This window comes from Siniperca chuatsi, linkage group LG1, assembly GCF_020085105.1.
Source record: "Siniperca chuatsi isolate FFG_IHB_CAS linkage group LG1, ASM2008510v1, whole genome shotgun sequence".
NCBI classification, from domain to species: Eukaryota; Metazoa; Chordata; class Actinopteri; order Centrarchiformes; family Sinipercidae; genus Siniperca; species Siniperca chuatsi.
The window spans coordinates 29,031,563-29,053,699 of NC_058042.1; the positions used below are offsets into that span (position 1 = coordinate 29,031,563).

Consider the following 22,137-nt stretch of genomic DNA (forward strand, 5'->3'; position numbering starts at 1 on the left):
TCACGGCACCACACAGCATCAGTGTATGAGAGGCCGGAGGCTCCATCCAGAGGCCAGGCGGCGGAGCCACAGGGCTGGGGAGAAAAGACCCAAATTCCCCACCCACCCGTGGCACAGGAAATAGCAATAGCGGCTGAAATCCTCTTCCTCTTGTCCAAACACATCAGAGGGTTTCTCGCCAGTGTCGTTTGATTGACAGCGCCTGTGTCGGAGGGCTTGGCGCTGTGTACACTGAATGTCAGACCTCGGCCAGACAACTGTCTGTCAGTGCACAGGTTGCAGAGTGAGTGGCGAGTGATGTGGGAGGATGGAAGAGGGTGGAAGTAAGCGGAGGGGAGAGAGACCAGGGCAAAGTGCTGTCTCAGGAATCAGAGAACCTCATCTGGCCAGAGAAGAGCTGCTGCTGCTGCTCCAGATTTTAGTCTCAGGCACTGACAGACACACCGTTAGTTAACACTGTGAGAGTGGAGCATGATAACACCGCATGTTCGACCCCTGCACCGCAACTTGAAAGCACTCCAGCATCTTTGCTAAGAAAACGGAGCACCGCAGAGAAGCTCCTGCACACCGCCTAAAACCAATCCTACACCGAGATGAAAGCAACTATTTTTAGCTGCTCTGTCAGCTCAGGTAAAGAAAATGTTGTCTCGCCTCGATCATTTTCCCCCCTTTGGTTGTTCAACACTCAAGAGATCAAAAGCGACCTCAGGAAAGCAAAGGCAGCAAGGTGAGGAGGCAGTGAACTGTCGGTGGGAGATTTGAACTTGAGGCGGCAGTAGGAGAAAGCTCAGTGTTACAGACGCTATCGATCCAGTCACGCCAGTTGACATGGAGTCCCTTGAGACTGAATGTCCTGTACTGCAGATTAACTGAAGCCATTATTCCTGTGGCTCACCACGACCCACAACCACCCACCGCCATCTCAGGACCAGCACAGCCGTCATAAAGCATTAGGCTCTGTTAGAGTGCTGTGATTATGGATGTAAAGATCGCCCGCACAGAGTGGCTACTCTCTGTCTCACTGAATGCCTCCTTCTCCCTTACTATTGCTTTCATGCCTAATTTCTCTGTCTCTTGCTCTCTCTCTCTCTCTCTCTCTCTCCTCGTCGATATTTACCTGTAGTCTATGTCTCACAGTTTCTGTTTCAGAATTTCTCTTTCTGTCTGTCGTCTTTCCCACCCAGTTTTTCTCTTTTTCACTCAGCTTTCAGGCTTGGTTTGAGCCAGCCGGGCATTTCATAGCCATGCATCACTCCCACATCAGTTTGTTGGGACGTTGACTGAGTGAAGCAAGAAAAGACCCTAAAGAAACACTGAGGCAATACACACTAGCAGCTTACTTCCAACTAGCAATTTAGCCTTAAAGATGAATTAAGGGATTTTGGACCACTAGGAGGTAGACAGAAAACAAATCCACAGCAATTTTGATCTTATTTTTCTAGGTTTGGACATAATTTCTACTGGTTTTGGTATCACTGTACTCACCAAAGTGGGAACACTAAAAAGTAGCAAGACAGGGCGAGAAACACATGGTCATACAGGTTTTAAACAACAACTGAGCCTGTCAGTGGCAAAAAAAAGCACTTTTAGTGGACGTACACCGACAGTGCGCAATTTCCCCACATGATTTACACTGCAGCCAGTTTTGCGGCTGCTGTCTGCAGCTCTCTCACTCAAAACTGGACCAATTTCAAGAATTGTTGTCACCTTTAGTCACTTAGGCACAAAAACATGAGAAAATAGGGTCTAGGTTGAAAAATACTGAAGTTACCCTTTAATTAAACCCCCAGGTTAGCCGAACTTATTTGGAAGAGATAACGGAGGCAAACAGAATTTTTTTTTTACCAAAACCTTACTCAACTTTGACTTCTGCCGAAGTTTTGAGCATGCACTGTTTTCCAGTGCAATGAGGGATTATTAGTGACATCACGGGTGTGCTCACTTTCAAAATAAAGTCAAGTATGTTGTTTTACTGTTGGCGGTCTTAAAAACATTTCATCAGAACACTTTTTAGCACGTCTGATCACTTTTTAGCATGTTTTAGTAATGTTGTGTTTCCAGATCTCAGCATTTACTTTTGTGAGTATAGTGTTTCCATAGCCAACTACTGAGAAAAATATCCAGGTCTCTTTAGCTTGCTAGATGTTTGACGTCATTTACCAGTCACTCATTAACTTCTTCAGTCAATTTCGTTTAACTTTGTTAGTTGGCTAAAAAAAGTCCTGATATGTTCTGGTTGTAGAGCACAACCCCAATACTACAACAAGCATGCAGTAATAGAATGCCTGTAAAACAAATGGTGACAATGTCTAAAGTCAAAGAAAACAGGAAGAAGCCCTGTGCACAAAAAGCAGCCTTATTGCAGAACATTAGCATGCAATCATTTCTAGTGATAGTAGAGAACTAACACATATCTAGTCAGACTATGAGTATGTTTTAAAATAGGCTAAGTAATTTCCTAAAACAGCTGGGCATTGTAGTTTTCAGCAAATGTTAAACAGGAGTAAAAAATGCATTTGTTGGGGGCTATTTTTAGCTGCGGATTAATCTACATTTAGTTCTCTAATAAGTATTTGCAGCACCAGGATGGTGAATGTGGGATCGACTGAAAATTAACTGGAGTGCCCATGCTCATGTCACCCAGTGCAACAGTGTGGCTCATTGTTGTAGTAGTTTTTGGAGGTAATACTTGTTAGTAGGATCTTGTTGTTAGTAGGATGAATTAATTGTTGGTTTAGATCTTTTCATGGGGTTTGTTGACAATAAGATATATATATATATATATATATATATTAGCCTTTATGGCCCTGATATATTCCAAAATGGATTCAGCATAATGGACAACAGGGCAGACAGGAGAAATTTACATCAGACTTTATGGATTGGAGTGGGTGTATCTTTTAGTGAGTCAACAGCCGGTACTCGGGCCCTTTGGCATGTCTGACAAGCCTTCCTGTTTGACAGAACACTAGGGTCACTTGTCTATATGTTGTATTCTGAGCTGTACTTCCTCAACATCAGCCTATCTCTGCCTGGCCACAGAGCTCATTCTATAGATAAATACAACCAGTATAGACCTTGAGCATGGATTGATGCACTCTATTCACAACCAGAGAGTGTCCTAGTGGTCAAGTCGTGGCAGACAGTCGGCCGGTGAGCAGCGGAGCGTTTGCCCCTGCAGTCCACACAGCCAGCAGATACTATGCTCCATGACACCACTATCAGAGGGTGGCAAGCCTCCGTGTTTGTGTTTACAGTGAGATTAGCCACACGCACATCCAAGCACCCGGGCATGAGGATGGAATGTAAATTTGAACTCAGTGTAAATTTATGAATGTGCTGATTCGATTTGAACTGCTTGTTTGCTCTCCACAACCTCCACATCTGGGAAATAAGCCTTGCTACATGCCCTGTTTAACTGGTGCGTCTAATGTGTTCTTCTCTGTTGTTGAATTGCAGTTTTTTTTTTTCATGAAAAAGTCACTTTTTTCTGTACTGGAAAAATCCATTACCCCCACTCCAGAATCCTAACTGGAGACCCAAGCAGTCTGCATTATCAAACACCAGTGTGATTCACCTACTGTACCAACACAGCAACAATACGTCCCATGGTCCATTGCCCACACTAAAGAGTGATTTTATGTGGTGCATTGTGGGTGGTGAGGTTTTTTTAAAATGGCGGGGGCGGTCTACTATGAAAAAATGTTAGAGGGAGATCCTGAAGTACCCTTCACCTCCCCATCCGCTATCTCCCTCAGTTACATGGCTTTGGCCCTGGCAGAGCAAAGCAGCAGGCCGGCCTGTGGGAGGGAATCAGGTCCACACAACCTTTACCTGCAGAGCAACGCCAACTTTCAATTTAACACACTTGTTAGAATGTGATCTCAGCTGAATTGCTGTCGATTCAAGGATGGATTCTGCAATGCATTATGCAGCATGTGCATCCAGTGCCTGTATATATAGCATGCAACCAGCTTAATAATGCGTACGTATTATCTGATGGAAATGAAGGCTCACTGGAATGAACAGTGTTGGTCTCGAAAGGCTACAGCCTGAGTGTAGGAGGAAGTCCTCCTCCAGAGCAATGCTAAATTGAGAAAGGACAGGATGGGGAGAAATAAACAGTCGTTATGCATTCTTGAAGAATCAAAAGTCATGCGATGACTCCCACAGAAGCAAAACATTTGAGGTAGCCCGCATTACTGAATTCAATTTTTTCAGCTTTGCAAACACAGCTGAATATTATTTTTGATGTATTCTGTGTTGCTATAATTTCAGAAATCCAAACACAGGTGGAAATATGATCTTCTTGGGAGAATAGTTGTGGATATTTAATAGCATAGTAGTAATCGTAGTAGATGTATTTTAATTACATTCTTTAGCTTTTTCTGCTCCCTAACATTTACTTCGCTGGCATTAATGAATCACGGTGATAGATTTTGATTTCAGGAATTGTAATTACCTTCTTCAAAGAGACTTTAATGTGTGATATGTATCAAAAAAAGATTGCCAGTTTAAACTGCTAAAACTAGACTTAGGTTTGGCTTGCTTTAAAAACTCCTATGTGTATCTTTGTTCATATCTATAGTCATACATTGTAAATTAAAGTAAACACTCAAAGATACAAAGTGAGTGAAACAGCTCTTGTAATAGCAGGTACATTACTTGTTAATAAAGGCTCTAAAGCTGAGAAGTAATTTAATTTTTCCAGAAAAGATAAGCTCAGCCTGGTTGTTTCTTAACAGCACCCTGCTTCATATTCATACTGTTATATACACTCACCCTAAGAGCTCCTCAGTACAACTGAACATCTCTAATGAAGCACTTGCGTAGGTTAAGGGAAAATCTGTCTCATTACTTCCACACAAATTTCACCAGTTTGTCTGTGCTTCAAAATGGCAACTCTCCACAATGGTAATAGTCCACTTTTATAACTATTGGGACTATTGCCAACTCAACTTGTTTGATACAACAGTGACGGGTTGTGCTGTTATGAGCATCTGATTTGATACAGGTAAAGTAATTATTCTTGCCTTTGAGACCAGGTAAAACACACTTAAAGATGGGGCATGCGATTCTAATCCAATACACATCTTTTTGTCAAATTCAGCGAATATCTCCTCACGGTCCGCTAGCTGTCCATTCAGTGTGTGCGCTGAAAAAAACTCCAGTTTGCACACAGCCCTGGCTCTGTAAATGGGAAATAAACAAAGTGGCTCGGACCAAGCCACACAACACTATTCCAGCCATTTCAGCCATGATTTGTGTGTCAGGTAATGTTCAATGACTTCCCCGCGAACATTCAGCTTACTTTCTAGTTTGCCAAGATATGCTGTTGTTGTGATGTTAGCTATAGTAGCAGGAGAGTTGTGAGTATCGCTGTCTGGAGCTGGTTTGCTGGCTCTGGGAAACCATCTCTGCATGTTAGCTTTGCAGCTGCAAATGTAGGGACAGTTTGCTAACCCACAACCTAGCTAATGTTAGTTACATTACTTGCTGTGTCGTTGTTCGCTCTATATCATGGTATTTGTCAGGGTATTGGATTTCTCCAAAATCGCATACCCCTCCTTTAACAATTCACCTATCTATATTAGTCAGGGTAGCATCATGGCTGCAGAACTCATCTTATAGTAAAAAGATCTCAAGTTCAGTCCCTTCAACTGCCAGTGAGTCAAGACAGCACTGTGTTTGGTTAAGATGATATCCAGGATAACACTGGTCCCTTCCTGCTTTCTCTGGGTTAGAGTGTCAGCTAACTGCCTCCAGTGTGAATGTAAGATGCTTGACACAGACAGTATATCAAGGTTTAGCATTCATTTACTCCTTGGAGATCATCGCTCTATTTTATGTGCCTGTGGAGGCGCCAGGCGGAACGCTACAGAGACTGCAGGTGTCATCTGGGTAACCGTTTCATCTCCCAGTCAGCCACTGCCTGAAGTGAATAGGCTACCTCAAGACATGAAGGAGTAACTCTTTCAAAAAGACAGAGGAGGAGGAAGAAATGGAAGTCTATTTTAAAGGAATGCCGAAGAGAAAGCAGAGAGCTAAAAAGCCTAGACAAGGTAAACAGAGAATAATCAGACTTCTTATTAAAGGTGGTTTCAGGCTCGCCAGCCAGCTGACCCGAGTATCAAAGTGACATTTAGGAATTAAAAAAAAATACATAAAACAAAAAAAAAAACATGTAGCCGAGAAGATTTAATGAGAGAGAGTCTCTCCACTTCCCTCTCCCTGTGGGGAGTGACCTTTACGACTCCCTGGTGACAACGTTCCCTCCAGATTTATTGGGCCTCTCCCTCGGCTGCACTGGAATAAAGAGAAGAGTTGCCTCACCATCCAGACGCTGACCTTTAATTTGACACAGGCGGGGGGACAAGCATGGCACATGAAGCCTGGCCGGCCAGCAGCATCAAATAGAAAACTGGACCCAGCAGTGGCAGAAATTTGTTGAAAGCCCAAGACCTTGTAGTGGCGCCTTTGTTGATAGACTTCATTTCCACTTGGTGCTTTGTGTGCAGGATAAATGTGTGTGTGATGAAAGTCATAGTAGCAGAGCAAAAACACTGGGCATTCACACCCAGACACATGGAGGATCAAAGGGAGCAGCAGAACAGGAAGTGACACTGACAGGTCTCCACCTAAGCTAGCAGTCAGCTATTGTCTTCAGATGTAAATCAGAGGTAGTCACCCTGCCTCACCTTAAACGTAAGCCACACGTCTTAAAGGAATATTTGGGGAAATATGCTTATTTGCTTTCTTGCAGAGAGTTAGATGAGAAGATTGATACTACTCTCATGTCTGTACACTAAATATGGAGCAGCCAGTTAGCTTAGCTTAACACAAAGAGTGGAAACAGCTAGTCTGGCTCAAAGGGCAAAAATAAACACCTACCAGACTGCAAGACTCCAGAAAGTCACTGCTCCTGGCCAAGAAATAGTTCCAGCACGCAGCTCCCCATAAACCCACAACTTGTTGTCTTTACAGAGAAAGTGGGGGTTGTATTATATGCGTGGACTAGACAACTACGTACTGTATCCACAACAGTTTCTGATGGCTTGTGTAACATGTTTTGCTGCCACGAGAGAGTCGAAAGAATCTCCCGACATCTTTATTGCAGAAACAAACCAGAGATGGGATCATCTGTCAATCAGCCAAGAATTACAACTGTCACAGAATGTCATGATGAGGAGCTCAAAAAGACACTCTGAAAAATGTTAACTGCAAGATGACCGCCTTAAGAGCCTGAGATTGTGTGAGTATGTGACTTATAGACAAGCAACATGATTTACTGTAAGTATTTCATGTTTCACTTTTATGAGAGAAAAGACTTTCAGGAGCAGGACTATCTCATCCTGACCTAACAGTTTCTCAGGGAAACAAAAACAGGTGTTGGAAAATGGGGGGTCTTCTTGTAATCAGTGTTGTCGTATATTCAGACCAATAAGGTTCGAGCAACAATCAGGCCACGAGTCTCAGTAAAGTGAGTCAGGTTATGTAAAGGATCAATGGTCAAGTACACATACAGTTATCACAGGAATAAATATTTGTGGATGCATGTCCTCACCCCAAAGCCTCGGTGAAAGCGATGCATTTTAAACAGCTGGGGCTCAATCCTGCATTGTGTGACTATTTTTGCAATGGCATGCCTCCTCTGCCTGGCTGACCAAGCAAAGCAAGGTCATATCACCACTTGTGAAGCGAGTGTGGGAGAGACCCACATGGAGCAGGCTACAATGAGCAATAAACAATAATGATTTAATAATAATGAAGCTAACCCAGTACAATCACATTGCCATGCTGAGAGAACACAATTAATTCCAGTGAAATAAATCTCCATAGCAGCAATGCACAAAATGATGCCCTTTACTGTGATCATTGGCATGGTGGCAATTCAGGATGTAAGATGCACGAAACCTTTAGTGGTACCAGGTGTCTGTGTGTGTGTGTGTGTGTGTGTCTGTGTGTATATGTGTGTGTACTCTCATAGAACATTGTGAAGGAGATTAAAGCTTTCATACAGTTATTATTATCTAAGGACATTTCACAAGGGCTCTTGTCCTTTATATTTCCACCATCACAGTCAGCAGGTAAGAGTAAAGCTCATATTGCCAATCAAATGCTACAGATCCTGTAAAAAAAAAAATAATAATCTGACACATTGACAATGACAGCTCAGGCTATCAAATATCTGCAGAAACACACTAACATAGCTACTACTGAAGGAGACTTTTAAAGCTACTGATTAGAGAACATTTGGGCTAACAGATACTCTTCTTCAACAGTTCTTTGATACTGATTTATTTATCACAATAGTGAGTCTGGTTGTGTTACTTTTCTATTATGCTGGGAATACAAGAACTGTAGTCAACTCATTTGTGCCCATCGTTATCAGTTGTGCTGATCATTTAGCTGAATGTGTTATTATCTAAGTTAACAGTAATATTTATTTATTTGTGAAGTGACTAAAAGCCATCTGTTGATGTCTATTTAATCGCCCCAATGAGCAACATTGTGATTTAGCAGCATGGGTTTCTTTCCTGTCATGCCAGTAAAGCTTTTTGAATAGAACTGTACTGTAAGTGGAGAAACAGAGGGTGGGAAAGAGAGAGAGAAAACACAACAACTACTTTTAATCAAAAATGATAAACAGCCACATTTGGGAGATCTTACACCTACTCAAATACACTAAAATTAGACGATTGTGCTTGTCTAAACCCTTCACCTGGCCACAGGAGCACTGATGCAATAAGGCCACTACCAGTGTATGTAGTCCAACTCTCACTAATAGTGAGTTCAATTGCACAACTTACATGCCTGTAATATTGTAGTCTTAATTAAATCATTCCTTGCATTACAGACGGACCTTCAGTCTACATACTAATAATAATAATTGTTTTTATTGGTGCTTTGAAGTAAACATACAGCACACAGCTCTATAACCAGAAGTACATATCATCACATTACAAAATATCCATTGCATCAACAATCAGTAATATGGAGTTTTTAGTTATATGTAATAGCAGAAAGTAGTAGTACTACACTGGCAAACGTGTCTCATCCTCCAGCCTAACCTTTTTAACCAAACTGCCTCACCACCCTATCCCCATGATGCTGAAGCCTGCAGATAGCAAAGAGCTATTACTGGAAAACAGTCTACAAAAATCTTAATTATTTTATTTTGTTTTGTGGTGTGAAATTAAGATGTGAACCTGCCATGGGAACCATTTTTCCTTGTTGTCTAGTAGCTGTGGTCTAGGGAGCAGAGGTTAGACATGCATGAAATAAAATATGAAGCACAGAAAAGACTGCTTGTTTCCAAGTCATGAAATCTCAACGGCCATTACTGTAACTGTGGACTTATTGGCACTGAGTATGGTCATTTTCTGCAAAGACTGTGCAAAATATTACTGATTGTTCCTTTAATGTCCCTTTATGGCACTTAAGAGGTTCAAGGCTGTTTTATCAATTTCTCCAGCTACAACAATTGGTCAGATGGGATTTGCCGCTGAGTCACTGGTGCTGCTGAGACAAACGCGGTAATATGTTTACTTGATGAGTGGCCTTTTTTAAGACAGATATCCCACTGAAACAAATTGCTTGACTAGAGAAAAGTTTTCGTATTAATATTGCTAAAATGATTTAGTTGCAAACTTTGGTCAATAATTTCAATTTACGGGTTAAGTTAGCATACACATTTATCTGACCCTATTGAGCCAAAATTAGACAATTTTCTAATGTTTAAACAAGCTGCAACAGCAGAGACTTCTCAACTCTGACACAGCCCTCTCAGAAAAAAGGACACAGTAAACTCAGAGCCTTTAGAGCATAATTATATGACTATGGCTTATGTGTTTAAAACATCAGGGAATATAGTTTCTGGGCCTCAGAATTCCTGCCGCAAACTGGTAGAATCTTGTGTTTTTAGTGTGTACATGGAAGAAAGTAATATATACATACATACATACATATTTAAATATACATACAGTGGTGTGCAAAAGTGTTTGCCCCCTTCCTAATTTCTTATTTTTTTTGCATGTTTTTCACACAAAAATGTTTCAGATCATCAAACAACTTTAAATATTAGTCAAAGATAACACAAGTAAACACAAAATGCAGTTTTTAAATGAAGGTTGTTATTATTAAGGGAAAACAAAATCCTACATGGCCCTGTGTGAAAAAGTGATTGCCTCCTAAACCTAATAACTGGTTGGGCCACCCTTAGCAGCAACAACTGCAATCAAGCGTTTGCGATAACTTGTAATTAGTCTTTTACAGCGCTGTGGAGGAATTTTGGCCCACTCATCTTTGCAGAATTGTTGTAATTCAGCCACATTGGAGGGTTTTCGAGCATGAACTGCCTTTTTAAGGTCATGCCACAGCATCTCAATAGGTTTCAGGTCAGGACTTTGACTAGGCCACTCCAAAGTCTGTCAGCCTCACTAGAATGCTGTATCAAATTCACATCTGAATCCATATAAGGTTTGGCTATATGCAACAGATGTTGAATAAACATTCGCAAACAGTTTGCTCAACTTATCTCCACTAGGCCACTCCAAAGTCTTCATTTTGTTCTTTGTCAGCCATTCAGAGACCCCACAACAACATCCAATGAACTGCAGGCCTCACTTGCCTCAGTTAAGGTCAGTGTTCATGACTCCACCATAAGAAAGAGACTGGGCAAAAATGGCTTGCATGGCAGAGTTCCAAGACAAAAACCACTGCTGAGCAAAAAGAACATTAAGGCTCGTCTCATTTTTGCCAGAAAACATCTTGATGATCCCCAAGACTTTTGGGAAAATACTCTGTGGACTGAAGAGACAAAAGTTGAACATTTTGGAAGGTGTGTGTCCCATTACATCTGGCGTAAAAGTAACACCGCATTTCAGAAAAAGAACATCATACCAACAGTAAAATATGGTGATGGTAGTGTGATGGTCTGGGGCTGTTTTGCTGCTTCAGGACCTGGAAGATTTGCTGTGATAAATGGAACCATGAATTCTGCTGTCTACCAAAAACTCCTGAAGAAGAATGTCCGGCCATCTGTTTGTGACCTCAAGCTGAAGCGAACTTGGGTTCTGCAGCAGGACAATGATCCAAAACACACCAGCAAGTCCACCTCTGAATGGCTGAAGAAGAACACAATGAAGACTTTGGAGTGGCCTAGTCAAAGTCCTGACCTGATCCATTGAGATGCTGTGGCATGACCTTAAACAGGCAGTTCATGCTCGAAAACCCTCCAATGTGGCTGAATTACAACAATTCTGCAAAGATGAGTGGGCCAAAATTCCTCCACAGCGCTGTAAAAGACTCATTGCAAGTTATCGCAAACGCTTGATTGCAGTTGTTGCTGCTAAGAGTGGCCCAACCAGTTACCCACACAGGGCCATGTAGGTTTGGATTTTGTTTTCCCTTAATAATAAATCAATAAATAATAATAATACATTTCTTAATAAGAAATCGGGAAGCGGGCAAACACTTTTGCACACCATTGTATGTATATATATATATATATATATATATACACACTGTATATAGATTAATTGTTATTTCCCTCATTACCTGTTATTTCGTGGGTGCAGTGACCTCTGACTGCTTGTACTAACTGTGGTCTTGGAATCTCAGCTTGTAACACAAATTGCAAATCAGTCACCAGAAAAGCATCAGCTAGATGTTTACAGTGTGTTGATTTCCTGTTTGCATCTTGCAAGCACATTAAACCAGAGTGTTGCTCAAATATTTGTGTCATGAGTGTATGTTACACAGATTTAGAGTTAATCACATTCTGGGGCTTTACACATCAGCAGAATATAGGGTCATTGAACATATTGGCAGCTGCACGGATTAAATCTCTGCACCTCCTTCATGCACCAACATCCTGCTGATCACAACAAAGTACTCTCTCAGGATATGGTATACTGCAATTAGGTTTATTTTGGGCTCAAATAAAATATAGTGGGCCCATAGAGGTCACCTCATAACAACAGCACTGATGCTTTGACAAGAGCTGTTATAAAATAAACAAGGCTACAAAAAAGGATATTAAATATAGCTGAGTTCGTTTCTAATGATCCAGGCAGATGTTTTACTCAGAATATCTTTCCTGGTAGAACTTGTAAACTGTATTGTACTTTTGTTTGTTTGTTTGGACGTCTGTAAGGCTGACTGTCATTGTCACGGTCGGTTCAGATAGTCTACTCATACAAGTTGGGAACACACGTCCATATTTATGACACCACCACACCACCAATGCAGATGTCTGCAAAAAAGACGATCTTTGGCGCTAAGTTACATTCCACATTAGCTTACGACTAGCTCAACTAGCTTACTGTGTGTTGCAGAAGTACATAGCTTGATGTTTCTATGGTGAAAAATTGCATTATTGAAACAGTGTTAAAGAGTTATTTAACTTATCAGTACAATGATGCAGGTTATTAAGTTATTAACATCATCTGTAGTTGCCACAAACAATCAGTAAACCAGCTGATATTTGCTTGTTTGGTCTGGAAGCTGATTTATAACATTAAATATGGATCAAAAATAAGAATAATACTAATATTTTATTAATAGAATAAGTATGGATAATCAGCTTGTTGCAAAATAGTACACGAATGTCATGGAAAACTGGGCTATATGTAATGTAACTAACCACTGTCACTCCGTGTTTTGGATGACGAAATATTATATTGACACACATTTTGAATAGCCACACTCAAACAACTTCTGTTATGATATCATTTCTTATAAACACATAATAAAACACAAACACTAACACATTCTGACCAGTCACCATGACTGAATTATAACAGTAACATGACTGATCCCAGAGATGTGTGGGAGAACTGATCTAATTAGCGCCACTATGTAAATAGCAGTCGATGTTTGTCAGACTGCTGTAGAAGAAAGTCTCTCATTTTCTTCCAGCTCTGGCAGTCTTTCATGCCGTGTGTTATAAAACAGGACAGGTATTTGCTAAAATGTCAGGCAGAAGGTGATCACAAGCAGCAGATGTCAATTTACACAACGCAGTGTAGACAGGAAATTAAAAGACAAAATTACGGAGTCGGAGCACTTCCTTGTTGCTGAAACGCATAAGGTCAATATAAATAATTGATAGATTAAATTTTTACAGATCAAGTGTAATTGATTGTTCAGTAAGCACCACCTCCCTTAGTTACTGTTGCTACACTGTCAAGCTTTCTGTTCTTGCACGCCACATATAGTAGTTTACAATGATAACAGAGGAGATTTACAACTAGAATTTGTTAACAACGTGTCTTTGATTTCAGACAGAGGTGAACAAAAGCAGCCTCTCATTTCTTGCTAGCAGCTGTCAGTTTCGCCGGTGTAGGGGCCAAATGTGCTCAGCCTGGCAGATGTGCTCGGGGTCCTGCATTTACACATGACCTAACACATTAACACTGTACATCGGAAAGTGTACGGATGCCGTGTGTTCGCACCGCCATTAATGTTTTTTTATTAAACTTAATTAAAGACAATAGCATGCACCGCTGTTAATGTGACTGGCCAAGTTAAGTTGAAGGATGGGCTAGCAGTAAGCTAACATTAACCAATTTAATATTGTGTAAGTTCAAAGTTACACTCTACACAAACATATGAAATAATTAAATGGCAAGTGTGGCATTTACATTTTATTACATACAGATCTCTTTCTCTACAAAAACGATCGAAATTTGGTAGTCTGCGGCGCAAACACATGGCATCCGTATACTTTAACACATTATGTTTGGCTGTACGTTGGAATGTGTTTCATCATTTGTAAATGCAGGACTAATGTTATCCTACACTTTGACAGCGTTCAGGAATGTGGTAGACATGACCAAGCTTTTTTAATGTTAGGCTACCTGTAACCCCACAAAATAATGTAGTATGAAATGCTACAGGCCTTTGAAGTAACACTCGGTTACTACTGTAGTAAGCAAGTTAGCCGGACATGCTAATGTTTGCAGCTTACGTTAGAGCCATAGACTGTATATAAAGATGGACAGCTCCCCAAAAGTGAAGCCAAAACATCTCGACTGAGTCGGGGTGTATGGGCGGGACCTCGTTACCGCGGCTCCTACTACTACTACTACTACTACTGCGCAGACTCTGGCTCCAAATTACATTTAAATGAGCAAGATGGCTGCGATCGTGTGCAGGATATTTTGGCTTCATTACAGTCTATGAGGAGGAAGTGGAGAAGCGTCATTCATCTTTAGATACAGTCTATGGTTAGAGCAGACAAAGACACTGTGTAATCAATTCCTTACACTTTTGCTCCTGAAATCTAAAGTTTGACAGGCCTGCTGTGCCTAGTTACAGTTGCTAAGCTATGATTGAACAATTGCTGTTCAGAGGATTGTCAAGTCAAGGTATGTAACACAAACTGCACATACAAAATAATTCAAATACAGAACAGAAGAATATTAATTGAAAAAAGTATAACTGGGGTGGGTGTTAATTACAGTCATAAGGTTAACGGTATCTTAGCATATCTTTCACATGTCTGATTTAGCCTGTTTTGGCCTGAAGACGCAGTGAAGAGAATAGTTTTGATTTTCCTCACAAAGGAGCAACCAGTTGAGCGCCTGATGGCGTGGGCTTTGAGCAGACCTGTCTGACACAGACATCAATGAGGTCGGCCTTCTGAGGCTAAGCTTAGGCATAATAATTAATCTTCTTTGACATCATCATCCTCAGTGTCACCTAGCAACCATCTATCTGCATTAATGAGACCACAAAAGAGGCCTGTCATGGACCGTCTGGGGTGGGGCTTTCACTGGTTCCAATGCAAATGCCACCATGTTGGAGAAGTGAAAAGGTAGAGGAGGTTAAATCCACTGAAACTCGCTTGATCAATCTTTTCTATTTGTAGGACAACATTCATCACATTTTTAGCCTGAATCTAAAGAGAATATAGTATTTGAGCTTTAAAGCAAAAAAAGCATAACTTGACACTTTTCTGGAAAGATTCTATTTTTGGTTTTATCTGTAATTGTTTGCATTATAATGATCCCTAACTGGGTCTGACTTCACACTCATATTTACCATTACACCACAGGTGAGAACAAAGGGGGTATCATCACCTACTAGCCCAATCTTTTTCTTATATCTTTTACATTTTTTGGATCTTTTTAAGTCCTCTACCACTTCACAGCAATTATGTTTAGTGAGAGGGAGAGAGGAAGAGGTGAGAAGGTTACAATCATTTATTTGTTTTCAGTCTTGTGTTAGCAAATCCATCTTCTGGAGAGAAAATTAAAGTGAAGGGGGGGATTTAAATAACGTTCATTAAACGTTGATGAGCTTGATTAGCTCTACCAATCACCTAACTAGATAAAAAGACAAGCAATTCCAACTTTTTTAAAAGACGTCTACACACGTGCACACCACAGTGTGTGCACCCAGGGACATACAGACATCCTAAGATGCCCAAAAGTCGGCTCATAACACAGCATACGTTTCAAACTAGTCTCACTGACAAGATTAAGTTCTCAAATGACAAATACTGAATTTACTTTAGCATCCACATTATGAACTACTGCTTGCTACCCCCACCCCCACCCAACCCCACCCCACACACACACACAAGTGCAATTCAAATTCAAGCCTAACAGAAGTAATCCACAGAAGAAAAGAGAGACCAAACTGCCTCTCAGCTGACAACTGGAAATTGCAAATGGCAATGTGTTCAGGTAAAAGACTGTGACTGAGTTCCTCACCGTGTTTACTCCTGGAAAATTGGGGAATAACAGGCTGTCATACAGGGTGACACATCAGCCTTTGTTAAAAGAAATTACCTTGTTCTTCGCACAGCTCTCTGATGCTCGGCCTCCTGGACAAATTGTCCATTTGGCGAGTGCAGACTAAATGGAACTGCGTCTTTGGCATGTTGCTGTACCGAAGCACAAAGAACCGGGGCAGATAGGAATCCAATTATCCAAGGCAAATAATGGACGTCTCATTTAAGATGTGCGGCTGTTGCGGCAGTAATGGCAGTGCAACAATTTTCCCGAAGCCTGTCTCTATCAACTGCATCATCTTCTGCTCAGCACTAACTCATCTATAGCCATATACTACAAGCTGTCAAGCATTACTAATCATAATAAATCTTTTAAAGGCACAGGAAACATGACTGTCGAAGATAGAATATTTACTCACATGTAGCGTAGGTGTGGATTCTGAGCGAAAGCTCGAGGCTGGATCACCCTCAGGTTGCAATTCATGATAGTTCTGAAATGATAAAATACAAATGAAACTGTGAAGAAACCACCTAAACAAATACATTTCTTGTCTTCGAAGCATGGGCACATACAAAAACATGCACACAGTATCACAGTGTTATGATCACTTAACTGCATTAAGGCCATTTTGATTTTCCGTCTCTGATTTTGGTGCATTTCATTGTTCTTGTGCCTCTCTGCTCCTCATGTTGAACCCCCCCCCCCTTATTTCGGTGTTTTGTAGAAGCCTCACAAGATTTCACTCCAAATTTGTTTCACTTTTTGTCTTTTCAAGTTTGAAAATGTTTTGTCATTTGAATAAAACTTCAACTAAACCAATTTTAAATAAACAAAATGGTGGTCTCATAGTAAGGAAATAAATAATAATTCAGCACTGGTGCATTTCAAGACATTTTTACATCTTTTAGTCTCTGCTACAGCGGTCCACTGTAACAAATCAGACCAGTTTCTTGTCTCTTCCAATTATTTTAACTTCAATCTGCATGTGTACACCCTAAGGAGCTGACACTGAAATGGAAACTCACTTTGAACCACCATTTGATGAAAGGTTTGTGAACTTGGGTGTCTTGTGTCTTACTGTGAAGCGAGTGAAAGCTCTGATTAGTGCATGCACTCTAACACATTTCCTCAATGTGTTAACTTGTATGGAGAGAAAAAACTGTGAAATTAAACTAATCCTCATTTTGCTGGTGACCTCGTGGAATTGTCTCAAGGACTCCTGGAATTCCCAGCACCCCAGTTTGGGAACCACTGTTCTGGGCTACAATGGTAATCTTGTAATCACAGATGTCTCTCTCCAAAGAAGTCATTGACATCATCAGTGAGCACCTCATAACGCAGTGTGCTGATTATACCCAGCTGTTGGTGCCAATTACCTTCTAGAAGTCTGATCACGCCTCTGTGGTGTTTGACTGGGGATGTGGCGTTTCATCACCCAAAAATTACCAAAGTACGGCTCTGAAACCTCTTAGGGTCCTTGAGAGGGTTTTTGGGGCCTTTGGGAAGCTTCCAATGGGTTTCCCAGAAAAAATTAATAACAATTATTTCACTATTATTTCACTCCCTAGAAATTAGCACAACAATGAACAAGGATGACTGTTGAGCTTTGGTTATTATCCTCCCAGCAGTAATGACAACAGTAATGACAATTATATTGAACACAATCATCTCTGTAAACAGCAGCCATTTTGATGTTTATTGCATTTATTGTGTCTTAAACAAGTTTTAGAGGCCGGACATTTGACTAAAGGAGTCATTTAGGAGTCTTTGTAATTTTGTTTTCCAAACCACACAGAGAACCAACTGAAAGGCCGCAGCACTTCACCAAAGGATTTTTTGGTGCTTTTGAACTACCTTGAAAAATCTGACACTTTTCTTTCTTCTTTAAATATATTGGTTTTGTTAAAAAAATAAATTGATAAAAGACAAGATAAAAATCTACTGGAACATGCAATGCCAAATTTGGGTTACACTTTATTGAATAGTCCACCTACAGATAGTTCACAGAGTATTTGTAACATTTCAGCAGCTTGTTATTCACATACAACAATTCAACTGTTTCACAAATAAAACAGTTTTCTAGGTTTGGTTAGGTTTAGGCACCATAAACATCTTGGTGTTATTTTGACTCTATCCCTACAGCATCCTACTGCTGTAAATACTCATTTGCACCAAATGTGTATTAATTCGCAGTTGAAAGTAGTCCCAAACTAACACACTATTTAATCCTGTTTGAATAATGTTTGGCAAAAACTACAATGCCCAGCTGTTTTAGGAAATTATTTAGCCTTTTTAAAAATGAAAATACAAATTTGTGCCCCGTTTTTAAAGATTCATGTCCTCAGTAGGAACCAGTGGGCTTGGGTCTGAGAGCCACAGAAAGGCTGGGGAAATCAGAAAGTACTGAGACACGGTCTAATGCACTGCCGGTTTTGGTCTTTTCATGGGATTTGTTGACAATAAGAAAAATATACAATATAACCAGCCTTACCTTTTAAGGTATATAATACAGTAAATTGCATGAAACTACTGTTTATGTTACAACAGATTTGTTTCAGTTAGATTGCTAAGGACAGCTCTAACCAAAAAATAAGTCTGTAGTCTATTGTTAATGTTTGTTAATATTACATTTGTAGAAAGGTGATGATATACTATTGTGTAGATGTACAGTACAGTTAAATAACATATTCAACAAGTCAGTGTTTATTTTAATTAATTATTGAATTTTTTTCCCATTTTATTCAAATAAAGGTGAATGAGGTCAAATGTAAAATAAGGTGATGTAAGGTATCCTAGAGTTACTTTTTCTCACTCATCCCTCCATAACAACAGTCCCATAAGGCAGCATCACACAAGGCGAGAGCCTTCCCTGGGAAGGCCCGACTCCAGCCAGGGAGGAGCCAGCGTCCCCAGACAAGGCAGCAGGAGAGAGGCAGTGGTAATGAGAAAAATGCTAATTTAGTGGTGGAGATATTGCACTTGGCCTCCCTGATGAGGGATCAAGGGGATCAGGGGAGAGGCCAGCTCTGACTTTGGAGGGCAAAGGAATAAGGTTCTCTGCAGAGAGAGGAAAAAATGAAGAGGAAGAGGAGGTCGGGAGGTAGCGGCTGAGGGAGGAGTGGCGGGGCGAGAGGAATGCAAAGTATGTGGCCTCATAGTGCAGGGTAGCAAAGGAGCGTAATATTGCGTTAAGAAGTAAAGAGATGAGAATAAAAAAAATCACAACGCAACAGCAGGGACCCCTAATTCAATTTTCCCTGCTGCTTTTTAGTATTGAGCATTATTTGATCAGTGGCTAAGCAAGACGAAGGGGATGTTCCACCGGCGTGCGGCTGTCGAGAATTAAAAGCTTGTTTAAATATCAGCTTGTGTTAGGATCAGAAACACACCCTTCACTCCCTCTTCGCTCTCCACACCCTGACTAACGCCTTGTCATCTCCTCTGAGAATTAGAATTAGGATTGTGTCACATTCAGAGAAGTATCGGACTTTAAATCCTGATGCGTTGCTGGTGATGCTGCAGCTACCGCCACTTGTGTTTTGAGCTGAATTACTGTTCTCTCTATTTCTAGGAGAAAACCATTGGCCTCTCTGCAGCAAGCAGGCGGGCAACCTGATGGAAAACAGGGATTAACAGTGGTACAGGTTCCACTGTCCATTTCCAGATCTGCAACACAGTAGGACTGAAATACAGTGTAGTGTCTATCACTGGTCTCCCCTTGCTCCCCTCCAGATAACAGCATCAACACTCACAGCCTCTGTAGTCCGGTGTAGAGCTCCATATCGACGTCTCTCAGAGTCTGCAGTCCTGTCCAGTTCTCTATGTGTCTGCAAATAGAAAGAAAGAGAATAGTAAATGAGAGGTTCCTGTTCATCCGGGGAGAAAGGAAAACAAACCAGGAGATATGATGGGAGAGAACTCTTTTTTTTGTTCAGTCCCAAGCTGCAAAATAACCGTCTATGCGTTGTCAAAGTTTTTGAATCCATATTCATTTAAGTTGCAATTATTGGAACAGTTCTGACAGAGCGCTCTCTGCTGCCCTCTGATAGATTTAATTGCCAAGAGGCAGCTTCTGAAGCTTAATCTATGTGAGGGGAAGTGTGAGGGGGACATACCAAATAAATAGTGCAGATGACTTTACTTCAACTAATACTATCACTAGACTCTCAGGGAAAACTCTGTCTATGTGGTGGGATAAAAGTAGTGAAGCTGGCGCCTTTGAATTAGCTTTAGGAAAAAGAGCATTTGTAAATGATTTGTTTGTTATGGTTAGGAAATGAAATAGGCAACACACATAGGGCACACCGGTTTCAATTAAACCGGGGAAATGAGGCGATATATTGCTTTGTTTTGGAAAGAGGAAAATATGATTAAACCCCAAAGGGAACTTCATCCTAAATGTCAAATTTCAAATCAATTCCATGACCACAGTAGTAGAGACACAGTAGTTTTTTTTAAATGGCAGCATGACAGCTGATTGGCTGTTTGATACAGAAAACCTACCTGTACATATACAGTTTAGACACATAAATACATACCCATACATATACTGTACATGCACATGGAAACACATACCAATCTTGCAGCCTAAGCCTGAGATTTGAATTGCACTCACATTTCATCGTGGTAAATGGACTGCTTTTATTTAACGCTTTTCTAGTCTACTGACCACTCAAAGTGCTTTACAACACATGCCAACATTCACCTATTCACAGACACACACACATTCATACATGCAAGGTGCCATCAGGAGCAGTTAGGGGTTCAGTGTCTTGCTCAAGGACACTTCAACACACTCTCTGGAGGAGCCGGGGCTCAAACCAGGAACCTTCACTAGATGAGCACTCCATCTCCTGAGCCATGCCCCCCCTAAATGAGTTCTGTGTTCTGTGATCAGATAGCAGTTTGTATTTTATGCCAACAGCAAGAAAATAACATTCCTGCAATTGGTTTTGGCAAAACTTGTGCTCCTGAAGCATATCTTTTGGCTCTTGTGCATCTGGTGTAGCATCTGAGACATTCTGTTTATTTGAGCACTGCGCTCCGGGGTGCATCACCTGCTTTGGTGGAGAGGAAGATACAGGTCTGACAAATGTAACCAGCACTGGTGGAACCCCACCGTGCATGACTTTATTGTTGGCTACAGGGTTGCCAATTTTTTCATGAAGGCTGGCAGGTGGGAGCAGTTAGCGGTAATAGTGATATTGTTTCAGGATGTTTTTCCAGTAAATGAGTTTTAAAATTCCGGTTACAACCAGAATACCAGCAATTCTGATCCTAATGTGAGCTGAGTCACAGAACATTGAGCTTGGATTTGCCAAATGGTTCGGGAGATCCGAACTCAATGCAAATTATTTGTGCAGGTGAACCGGTGACTTCGCAGGCTCTCTTTCACATTGCTCTCTCACTCACACAAATCATTGCACAATGCACAACGATCTGTAGAATATGACACTTCGGTTTGCAAGGAAAATCTGCTATTTTTTGGTTCCAGCTGGGAACCAACTTTTCAGGTTCCAAACCAATTTATATTTGGTTGAAATGCTCTCAACGGTTCAAAATTAGGTGTCCGAACCAGAACGGAGCCGGTTCCGTGCTGGTGGAAAAGGCCTGTTAATAATGTAGTAGAGAAGAGTAAAGCTTACGTATTTGTCTTGGAGAGACAGATGAATTTACATGTTTTCAGCATCTAACTAGAATGCGTCTACAATGGGATAGCAGTCCGTCTCGAATGCTTGGATGCATTACATTTTGCTTTTTTGATATCGGATAGTTATCTGATCTGCCCAAGACACATGAAGTACGTAGCTAAGTGTAAATGTGGTATTAGACGTATGCAGGAAAAATGGTGAACAAGTAACCTGTGACTTTTAAATGCGTTGAGTTGTAGAATATCAATAGCATGACATTTTAGGATTTGGGGTCATTATTGGGTGCTAATAAACACTGCCAGTATTACCAGTGTTACATAAGACCACTCCAACGGTAGACAGTCACTTATTCACAGACACAATCATACAGTATAAACATTCACACTATCACAGTGTTGCTGAAAACATGTGGCAGCTGTAGCTTCTTCATGCTAACAGAGTAACATTGCTGATGTTGAGATTACTGTTGAACTGAAGGAAGCTGATACTGAAGGCAGGGAGCTGAGTCATTAATGTGACCTGCAAGCAGACAAGGCTTTACTTGTGTTAACGCAGCGACGCAGGCTCAGAGGAAATTAGGTCCACGCACTGGGGTCTCATGTGCTGTGAGGTTGGGGGTATTTCCAGAAGAGTGGCAAATCAATAAGGTTATAGTGTTTTGACATTTTGAGTATTTCCCGGTGGGCTAAAAAAAAATCAGTTGGCAAATCACTTGAAGACAGTGCACATAAGAACTTAGAAGA

The 22,137-nt window shown here is 40.9% G+C and overlaps 1 protein-coding gene across 1 annotated transcript in view; it reads right to left on the bottom strand.

The window, feature by feature from the left end:
• Positions 1-22,137, bottom strand: part of ntrk3b (neurotrophic tyrosine kinase, receptor, type 3b) — a 179,224-nt gene that overhangs the window by 128,928 nt on the left and 28,159 nt on the right. The window contains 2 exon segments of the mRNA XM_044200637.1: positions 16,162-16,233; positions 19,496-19,570. Coding sequence (XP_044056572.1) covers positions 16,162-16,233; positions 19,496-19,570 — 147 coding nt within the window.